This window comes from Myotis lucifugus, unplaced genomic scaffold, assembly GCF_000147115.1.
Source record: "Myotis lucifugus unplaced genomic scaffold, Myoluc2.0 scaffold_15, whole genome shotgun sequence".
In the NCBI taxonomy this organism is placed as follows: Eukaryota; Metazoa; Chordata; class Mammalia; order Chiroptera; family Vespertilionidae; genus Myotis; species Myotis lucifugus.
The window spans coordinates 455,467-466,339 of record NW_005871063.1 but is presented as its reverse complement, the minus strand read 5'-3'; the positions used below and the strand labels follow the sequence as shown (position 1 = coordinate 466,339).

At 38.7% G+C, this 10,873-nt stretch overlaps 1 protein-coding gene across 4 annotated transcripts in view; it reads right to left on the bottom strand.

Moving 5' to 3' along the window:
* GTPBP10 (GTP binding protein 10) overlaps window positions 1-9,355 on the bottom strand; it is a 21,079-nt gene extending 11,724 nt beyond the window's left edge. The window contains exons 1-4 of one of the 4 annotated variants that reach the window (XM_006084933.3): window positions 9,245-9,355; window positions 6,140-6,333; window positions 3,221-3,312; window positions 2,598-2,742 (exon numbers count right to left, since the gene is read on the bottom strand). In XM_006084933.3, the coding sequence (XP_006084995.1) occupies window positions 2,598-2,742; window positions 3,221-3,312; window positions 6,140-6,333; window positions 9,245-9,277 (464 nt within the window). In that variant the 5' untranslated portion in view covers window positions 9,278-9,355. Of the gene's footprint in view, window positions 1-2,597; window positions 2,743-3,220; window positions 3,313-6,139; window positions 6,334-8,962; window positions 9,186-9,244 lie in introns of those variants that run through there. The other 3 variants (XM_014452368.2, XM_023750680.1, XM_023750679.1) reach the window with 3 other exon arrangements.
* Between the last annotated feature and the right edge of the window lie 1,518 nt (window positions 9,356-10,873).

Genomic DNA, 10,873 nt, shown 5'->3' with positions numbered 1-10,873 from the left:
TCGATCCATAAGAGACACACTCAGGGGGCAGACTTAGTGAGCACCAAAGCCCCATTGAAGCAAGTCCTGCCCCATAAGGGTGTTTCCAGCACAGCAGTTCTCCTGTTGTAGACATAACTGATCTTCACAGCCAATTGGTCTGGAAGTCAATTCCTCCCAGTGATACTAACAGCAATCAAGGCTTAACTACAACAAGACTGTGCACACAGCCCACAAAGGGGTGCACCAAGAGTGTCCACCTCAGGTGACTGGGGAGGCTAAGCCACTGGGCCCTATAGGACACCTAGCACACAAAGCCACTCTATCAACACAGGGAAGCAGCCAAAATGCATAGACAACGAAACATGTCACAAATGAAAGAAATTGAGGAAAGCAAACTACTGGATATAGAGTTCAAAACCACGGTTATAAGTTTACTCAAAAATCTTCTAGAAACCTCTGAGAAATTTAGTGAGACCCTCAAGGATATGAAAAAGGACCAATTAAAGTATACACTGACTGACATAAAGAATAATATACAGAGATCCAACAACAGACTAGAGGATCCCAAGAATCAAGTCAAAGATTTGAAATACGAAGAAGCAAAAAACACCCAACCGGAAAAGCAAAAAGAAAAAGAGAATCCAAAAATATCAAGATAGTGTAAGGAGCCTCTAGGACAACTTCAAGCGTACCAACATCCGAATTATAGGGGTACCAGAAGAAGAAAGAGAGCAAGATATTGAAAACCTATTTGAAGAAATAATGACAGAAAACTTCCCCTACCTGGTGAAAGAAATAGACTTACAAGTCCAGGAAGCGCAGAGAACCCCAAACAAAAGGAATCCAAAGAGGACCACACCAAGACACATCATAATTAAAATGCCAAGGGCAAAAGACAAAGAGAGAATCTTAAAAGCAGCAAGAGAAAAACAGTTAGTTACCTACAAGGGAGTACCCATACGATTGTCAGCTGATTTCTCAACAGAAACTATGCAGGCCAGAAGGCAGTGGCAAGAAATATTCAAAGTGATGAATACCAAGAACCTACACCCAAGATTACTCTACCCAGCAAAGCTATCATTTAGAATTGAAGGTCAGATAAAGAGCTTCACAGATTAGAACAAGCTAAAGGAGTTCATCACCGCCAAACCAGTATTATATGAAATGCTGAAGGGTATTCCTTAAGAAGAGGAAGAAGAAGAAAAAGGTAAAGATAAAAATTATGAACAACAAAGTGACAACAAATACATATCAACAAGTGAATCTAAAAATCAAGTGAATAAAAAATCTGATGAACAGAATAAACTGGTGAATATAATAGAATCAGGGGCATAGAAAGGGAGTGGACTGACAATTCTTGGGGGAAGGGGGTGTGGGGGGTGCAGGAAGAGACTGGACAAAAATTGAACACCTATGGACAAGGACAATGGGGGGGGGCGGTAAGGGCATGGGGGTGTGGCGGGAACCGGGTGGAGGGGAGCTATGGGGGGAAAAGAGGAACAACTGTAATAATCTGAACAATAAAGACTTATTTAAAAAAAAAAAAAAACCTATGAGAAGGCAAGGAATGGAATGGCAGTTTGGTACTCAACTTGGCAGCAGTTTCTCCTACCTTTTGCTTAGGCCTTCTATTGACCACTGTGTAATGCTGTAATGGGGCCAGGGGGAGGATGAGGGAGAGAGAGAGAGAGAGAGAGAGAGAGAGAGAAGAAATGCAAAGCTAGTTTTCCCTTCCTTTATCTACTCTTTATCTTGCAATCTAGCTCTCTTCAGTTGGTGAGTGCAAGCACTCCAAACCCAAAGCTAAACAGCATTGTTTAATGAAAACATGGGAGGCTGGTGGAAAAGGATAACATTGTAAGGTTGTTTACAGTACTGAGAGTGGACAAATCCTAAGCAGAGCATAAAGGATAGGAAAACAGTCATTGCAAGATCCAACTTGGTGCTCAATAGAATCTAAGTCTGATGGTTGAGACTGTCTGTACCAGCCTTGAGCCATCTGATTAATGATACATCAATACCTTTATTAAGATTTGGCTCAGTGTCGGCCTTTGGACTGGAGGGTCCCGGGTACAATTCTAGTCAAGAGCATATGTCCGGGTTGCGGGTTCAATCCCCAGTCAGGGGCATGCAGGAGGAAGCCAATCAATGATTCACTCTCATCGTTTATGTTTCTATCTCTCTTTCCCCCTGCCTTCCTCTCTGAAATCAATAAAAATCATTTATTGAAAAATCATTTATTAATTATTTTTCCCTTCTTTTTATATACTTTTAAAAGTGTGGTTGTTCAGATTTCTCATTTTATTCCTTAATATCTGGTTACATTGTTTTGCCTTCTTATACTACTGCTTTTGATTGATCTTTTTCTTTATTCATTTTCTAATATTTCACTAGCCTATTCAATTGTTATGATCTTTGATATATGAATAGTGAATATGAAACTCTATAACATTGTGAAAATAACTACATTTAACAGCATATTCTCTAAGTATACCAACATGCACAAATTTCATAAAAGAGAAATAATGCTGGCCCCAAATTACCATTTATGTTTATTTCCTATTCATGAACTCTCTTTCTGGAAGTATAAAAATAAAGATATGACTGATACTTACCCCACTAGACCTACATCAGCTATAAGTTTTAGATCAAGGTGAATTATTCGTCTCTGGCCTTTCAATGGTAAGAAATTTGTAAGGAATTTACCACCAAGACCTCCTTCAGCTACCAAAATTCTGTCTTGTTCTTTATTGAGTTCTCCTTAAAAAGAGAAATAAAGACACTTAGAACCAAGATTAGTAAGTGAAGCTAATCCACTAATGACATTTTTCTTTCAGAAATAGATACCAGAAATTTCTATTAAAACCTTGACCCTGGCCTGGCCGGAGTGACTCACTAGTTGAGCATCGACCTGTGAAGTAGGAGGTCGTGATTCAATTCTCTCTCTCCTTCTCCTTTCCTCTCTGAAATCAATTAAAAAAAAAAAAAGCTTGACCCTGGAAAATACTTTTGTATGCAGTTCAAAGAGATTAGTTTATGTTTTAAAAACAAGTTAAATACTCTTATATCTTTAAAATGATCTGAAATCTAGCAGTTAATTTTGAACAGCCTTTACATAACATTTTAAAAAGTTCTTTCATAAATTAGCAGTTAATGTTTAAAAAAAAAATTCTGAAACTCAAGAGGTGCTATTCCCCACAGCTCCCAAACACAACTTTAGAATCTACAGTACACTTACCTATAATTTTACCATTTTCATCAGTTACTGAAATACCCACAGGTGCAGGAATTTCACAATCTTTTCCTTTGGAGCCTTTCAGTGCACTAACACTACATAAATAAACAAACAAACAAACAAATAACTCTAATATAAAATAAGGAAAACCCACAAAATTAAATGGCTTATGCTTCAAGCAAATATAATGGCCTATAAAGAAGACTGGCAACCAACTCTTCTGATGTAGATGTTAAATGGACAAATATAAAGGAAAACTAAAATTATCCCTAATTATTTATTTGCATTTTAGACTATCATATCCCAATAAAAATATTAAATAATAATTTAAGTTACCAAGCTAACCACCAAAAGTCACTATAAATCATAATAAATTAATATCTTGAACACCTGAAATGTACACAAATAAACTAGAAAAAGAAAAATCAATTGAATAACAAAGCTTTTAAAAAACTGACCTCAACTGAGAGTACTTTAATTATAGGGGGTTCATCTAGCTGCTCATGAGAGAATAAATTGGTACAAACTTCTAACTAGAAAATTCACTTCTGAGAATTTATCCTAAAAGAAAATAATTGAACAAACATGTAAACTACTATATATACATGAATGTGTGTTACATTGAGTATAACAGTAAAAAAAATCAATAATTACCTAAATAGATGAATGACAAAATAATATTATTTCCAATACTATAATACTCTGCAGCCATAGTAAAAATAGCACAGAAAATTTAAGTGAAAAGAGGAGGTTGCAAAATATTGTCCTCTCATTTTTGTACCCCCAAACTATCTACACACACACAAGATTACATTTGTGTAAACACACAGAAAAGTCAAGAAAAGGTTAGTACAAGTTATTTCTGAAATTATAGGTGACCTTTTATAAAACCTTTTTATTCCTGAACTCCATGAGTAGTTCAGAATTCCCAGACCCACACACGTGTAGGCTCTCTCATTCATATGACTTGTCACAGTTATAATTTTTCATTTTTCAGGTGTCTGATTAATGTCTGCTCTCCCATTACACTACAGTAACTTGCAGAAGGGAAGAGAACATATTAGTTTAGATCATCATTGTATCCTAGGCATCTAGTACAGTGATTGGTACATAGTGGAAACTCAATTAACATTAGTTGAATGAATGAATCAGGTTGACAGTAATGGATGAATTAGAAATATAGTAAAGAAAGACTTAAATAGAACACTTCTCTTATTGGGATGTATGTTGCAATTTTTAGAAAGTAGAGGCAAGATTTAATTTCATTCTTATTTGTTACCATTGGTGAACTTTCTATTAAAATATTTTATTAAAAACATTGACACTTAAATTTCAGAATAACATTGGATACGGTAGTGTGTTGTGAACTAAAGACACTGTAGTCCAGATCATGAAGAGACTGATATGCTCTGTTGGAAAGTTTGAAGATTATCTCAGACAGGGAACATTGAAGGATTTTAAGTAGGCAAGTGACATTAACAAGATGACGTTTTAGAAAAATCACTCTAGGAATAACTGGATAAAGAATGGATTGAAGGTGATGACTGAGACTGGAGACAGGAGACCAAATTGGAGAATATTGCAATATTTCATAAATAATGACTGTCTGAATTAAAGTCTGGCCTGTACCTATCTTTCCAGTCTCATCTTCCTCTATATTCTGTGTTTTCTGCATTCCAGCCACGCTGGCCTTCTTTTAGTGTCTTATACTGCTACTTGTCTTCTATCACTGGGCCTTTGTTCATGTTACCTTTTCTGCAATGCTTTTTACGCCCCTTCACCCAGCTGGTTCCTATTAATCCTTTAGATTTAAGCCTCTCTGTTCTAAAAATTCAACACACAATCCAGTAAGAAATATGTTCTATTTAAATCTCTCTTAACATTTAAACATTGTATACCACCTTTAAGTATACCACTGATCTAAACACTTTAAAATAACATTCTGTATTCAAAACTTTAATTACTGAATTCTAACAAATATAAGGCTCTCAAAATTTGTCCTATAAAATGGTCTCATAAAACAAAATGCTCAAAAGAAATTTAAAGGATTTCCCCAAAGATTTTCTTACAAGCAGGGGGTGCTGCCGCATAGTTTGGGCAGGATAATTTGAGGTTGTTTTTGTTGTTGTGTCTGTTATAGGGTGTTTAGTATCTCGGCCTCTATCCTTTACTTATATCCATCCCCCAAGTAAGTGTCACATTTCATCATCTGGTAGTATGACAAATAAACATATCAAAACACTTCTGTGGGAAGAAAAAAAAAAAGAAACAGACATAAAACCTAGCTGTTATACCAATACCTCCTATGGAATAACAGAGTAAGATAGGCCTGAGGAATCATAGCCTGCAATTTGATGGAAGCTTTAAGAATTTTTTTTCTTCATTTTCTTTATAACAAAAGAAAAAATCCTTCTCATATTTTGAGGCCAACATAGTATGTTCCACAGAAAATAACAACATTAATGAAAAATAAAGGAAAGGTTTTGTCACAGAAAGAACGACACAGAAGCAAAGGGGAAAACATATAAGAGATATCAGTGAAACAGGTTCTAAATTTTCAGCACTGCCTATAAGAAGCTGGCAGAACTACTGGTGGTGATGGGATGGAGTAGCTTGGCTGAGATTTGAGGAAGGTTTCCCAAAAGAAGAAAACAGTGGGAATTCACTTTCTGTTTCTACAGGGGAAGTGCAAACAAATATAAACAGACAGTGGGAGAAGAAAAGGATAAAAAGTTTGAATGTCCCAAAACATTTCTTAGTAACTATCTTGTATCTTTACTAGAGTTGAGACAAATGAAGATTTTTGCTCAGTTACAGGATATAATTTACTTCAAATCACTAATTACAACTTTATCTTTTAATTTTTTTTCCTTTTGGGAGGGATTACTTTCATAAAATCAAAGTCATTCAATAAATACTCACCGACTGTTTGCTCCTTCTCCAGCCACAAACCGTTTCTGAGGATATTTGTCTTTAAGTTGTTTTAAAGTCATTTTTTTATGGGCTACCACCCAGACGTCACCACCTTTTCCACCTTCTCCACCTAAGCGAGGGTAACCCATTCCACCACTTCCTCCCCTGGTGAAGAGTCTTAGGTTATCAACGAAGTTTCCATACTTAAAAAGAGAAGGAGAAAGAGAACATTTGTATACCAAATGTGCTTACCAATAAGAACTCCTTCCTAGGTATTTGTTGCCTCTAAAATGCCTGAAAAAATAAAAAGGGGCTTCCTGAATGCAAAATTTAAAGTCTTTTCTCAGTTCATCTCCTGTCTGACCTCCTCTTCCCATTTAACTCTTAAAACTCCCCCCCCCCCCCCCCCCAATTATTCAATTGGTGTCCCCACCTATTCTCAAGGTCTCTGACACTGGTCCACTTTTCAAACTAAACTGTCTCCCCTGGGTGATTTCAGCCTGTACCAGTAACTATTACCTAGGTGAGATATTCTCTATGTCATTTGGACATCACTAAGATGTAAGCTTAATAGTTTAGAGTAGTGGTCGGCAAACTCATTAGTCAACAGAGCCAAATATCAACAGTACGATTGAAATCTCTTTTGAGAGCCAAATTTTTTAAACTTAAACTATATAGGTAGGTACACTGTTATTAACTTAATTAGGGTACTCCTAAGGCTTAGGAAGAGCCACACTCAAGGAGCCAACGAGCCGCATGTGGCTCGTGAGCCGCAGTTTGCCAACCACGGGTCTAGAGCAACTGAGAACAAGATCTGTATTTAACTTATAATAGAGACCCCCTCAAATATGTAACTTGTTCCTGGGTATTGAAAGGATAAGTCATCTCAAATACATGTTACTATGACAAAACCAAACTTTTCCTTAGGTGAAGTCTGTTCCTCCAATGTTTTCAAATGATGGAAGCAATTTACTACTCATGGAGACTACATGTGGGAATCTTTGATTATACCTGCTTCTTTTCCCGAAGCCCTAGCTCTTTCCTTCCTGTTACAACCTGCCCTCGTACCTTAATCGTTACATTAGCTCCTAACTGGTCTATCAGTGTCTAGTCATTTCTTCCTCAACCCATCCATCTTGCTGACTGAGCTATTTTTCCAAAAATGGATCTCTAAGCATGTTTTCCCCTTATCCAAAAACCATTCAAGGGTTTCTGTGTGTCTGTGTATATTTTGCTGTTTATGAAATAAAATCTAAAATTCTCAGTACTGCCCTAGGCAGTTTTGTTCAGTGGAGAGCGTCAGCCTGTGGACTAAGGGTCCCAGGTGTGATTCTGATCAAAGGCACATACCCAGATTGTGGGCTCCATCCCCAGTGTGGGGTGTGCAGGAGGCAGCCAATCAATGATTCTCATCATTGATGTTTCTATCTCTTTTTCCCTCTCCCTTCCTCCCTAAAATCAATGAAAATATATTAAAAAATAAAATGCTCAGCACTATATTCAAAACGCTTAACCTACCTCTGGTTCATTTCCATTCGTTCAACCCCTCCTATGTTTTTCCTCTTTTGCTCTGTACTACTAGTTATACTTTTACACCTCCATGCCACTCTGCTCATGCTTTTCCTCTACTTTCTGTAATTTGTTTTCTACCGTAAACCTACCTGAATGCCATTTGCTGATGTCTTTCTTAATTCCTTTAATCAACACTTATCAACTTTGCTGACCTCTTAGTCATTTGATCATACCTCTATTGGTATTAGTACACTTTCTGAAATCTTATACTGCATTTAGTATTTACTTGTTTCCCTGACTAAATCAAGACCTTCTTGCAGGTAAAGAGCCTATGTATTAACTCTCAGATTATCAAGATTCCTTACAGAGTAATTTCTTAAATTAATAATCTTCACATCTTTAGTCATCTAGAGTAGTTGCAAGTATCAAAAACATCTGTAAACTTTTTGCAAAATACATGCACTCCGCTGACCTTTCTGATATGCTCTGGAGGAGGGGGGAGAGGCTACCTCAAGCCAGGACATCTAGCAAAAGCTCTCTTGGTGGTGCGTATGCAGTTCAGACCTGAGATCGCGGTGCATGGGTCATAGAGAATCGAATTGCAGGGACTCATTTAAGTATGCAAATGTATTCATAAAACAGAGTGTTGTAAGAGAATAGGGTGGGAGAAATATATAAAAGATAAACTTGAGGGCCAACCAGAGCATTTTTCTCTGGACGTGAACTTAGGCTTTCGTTCTGGCAAGGCTAGATCAGAAGAATTAGATTCCAATTGCAACGACACTGATTGGAAGTGACCTTTCATGGCAGTAAGGTTACACAAGTGGACTTTTTATTAATTTATCCACAACAAAATGCAGTAGTTTGTGCATTTTCACTGCTTTAGATTGAACATATTCAGAGACTTCGAACCCAAATTTAAAAGAAATATCTCAATCTCATCGTTAGTAATAAGGTAATGCCTGAACTATAATGCTGGCTTGTTGCAAAAAGCATTACTAGTAAGGTTCTCAAAGAGGCTTTTAAATGTGAAGCAACTGTATATTTTTTACAGTTTAAAACCGACACTACACAAAAACTGACCTAAATTTCTTGCAAGAAGGCAAGCCTATTATTACATATTTTCATTTCTCTCTCTCCCTTCCTCTCTGATAAGAACGTACCTAACACTGATGAAAAGTCGTCTTTAGAAAGCTCTTAAGAACCATGCACTAAAGATAAAATGTGTATGTAAACGGCCCAGGACTACGAATACTATTTCTTAAGAGGAAAATACACGATTTGAGCCCAAAGCAAAAGTCAAACCTCCACTCCACGCACACAGTATGGCATGTCTAAAAGCAGGCCTACGCCCCAGCTCTCCATCCCACGTCGCACAATTCCCCAGAAGAATCTCACACCCGGTCCCCAAGCCGCCGTCCGAACCGAGCCGGGCAGACACACCCCCTCCCAGGCCAACCCGAGAGAAGACTAGGGTGGAAAAAAGCAGGAGAGAGACCCCCAAATAGCAAGAGGGGGGCTGGGAGAGGAGAACCAGAGCCCCCGGGCGGGGCTAGGAGCACCCGGCCCTTGGCCATCAGGCGGAGGAGCACCTGCACGGACCTTCCTGAACAACACGCAACCGCAGTGCACCATGACTGCGACCCGCCAGCACTCGCTCCCGCAGAACGTGTCTGCGCCGAGTCGCCGCGCAGCCTTTCTACGTCATTGCCGGGCGCCGACTGTGTTTCTCCGCCGGCTCCGGCGGGGAAAGCCGCATGCGCCGTAAGCTGTACTCTTGCAGGGCTAGGCGCATGCGCGGTGTGGTGCGACCAGCGGAAGGTGGGCTGTGTTTTGTTTATGGGAAAGCAGCACAGGACTTCGAGGCAGTGTCGAGCCCGGCCGTGCGGCTCAGTGGTGAGCCCCGGCCCAGGAACCAAGAGGTCAGGTTCAGTTCCTGGTCAGAGCACAGGCCCTGGTTGCAGCTTCACCACCAGCAGGGGCCTGCATGGTGCAGAACAATGATTCTCTCTCATCATTGACGTTTCTGTCTCTCTATCCCTCTCTAAAATTAAAAAAAGTATATTTTTTAAAAAGAGATTTCCTTATGAAAGACATATATATTGTATGATAATAAACTGTTTGTCAATAGACTAAAATGAAAATTGTCAAACTTGATTCTCTTCTTTTTTTAAAATATATTTTCTTGATTTTTTACAGAGAGGAAGGGAGAGGGATAGAGTTAGAAACATCGATGAGAGAGAAACATTGATCAGCTGCCTCCTGCACATCTCCTACTGGGGATGTGCTGACAACTGCAACCAAGGTACTTGACCGGAATCAAACCCGGGACCCTTTAGTCTGCAGGCCAACGCTCTAGCCACTGAGCCAAAACTATTAGGGCTTGATCTCTTCTTTGTAGGTTATCTAAATTGACTTTGTGTCTTCTTACCCTGTTAAATAGATCCCCACTTTTGTCTATCATGCTTTGGTTCTGCTTGTCCATAACTAGGTTAGAAACAGCAAAGGTGAAGTCTGTCATCAATTTCACACCCCTCTCGCTGGTGTTCATTAATTTCCTATAGTGACAGGATCTTCCCTCTACACCAGAAACTCTTCCCAGGGCCCTCCAGGGAACTCCTACTGTGGTCTTCCTTCCTCCACAGGCATCTTAGTTTCCTCTTTCTTTACTCTTATATCAAAACGTACCCAGCCCCTACTTTATTTTGGGGGCAGTAGCAAGGACTGGCTAGCCAGTCTGACTAATTAATTGTGTCAAGATGTTTCTAGCTGGAATCAGCAGAAAGTTACTCCTAGTAAAAATAATTGCCTAGTAAACAGCTTCTGGTTACTTCATTCAAGACAGATATCTCTATTGCTGGAATTTTCAGGTGCCATAGCAGGTCAGTGGGAGAGATTTTTGGTGGACGGGCAGGTCTTTCAGATCTGCTTAGCAGATGTTTCCTGTGACATCGACTATAAGCCTAACCCAGATGGAAAAGAAGGAGATTAAGTGTGTAAATACATAAGCCTTTATAAGTGAGTATTCAGGTCTCTTTATGAGACAACAACTATACTCAAATTCCCAGGAAGTTTCCTACGCAGCATATAAATGAAAGTACCTCACTACATGTAGAACCATACACATAATTTTATTGTTTTATATTATTCATCCCACTTCTCTATATTAATATAGTTATTCAAGATGTAAATAGTTTACCTCACATACTGTAAGATTAACTTTCTGATACT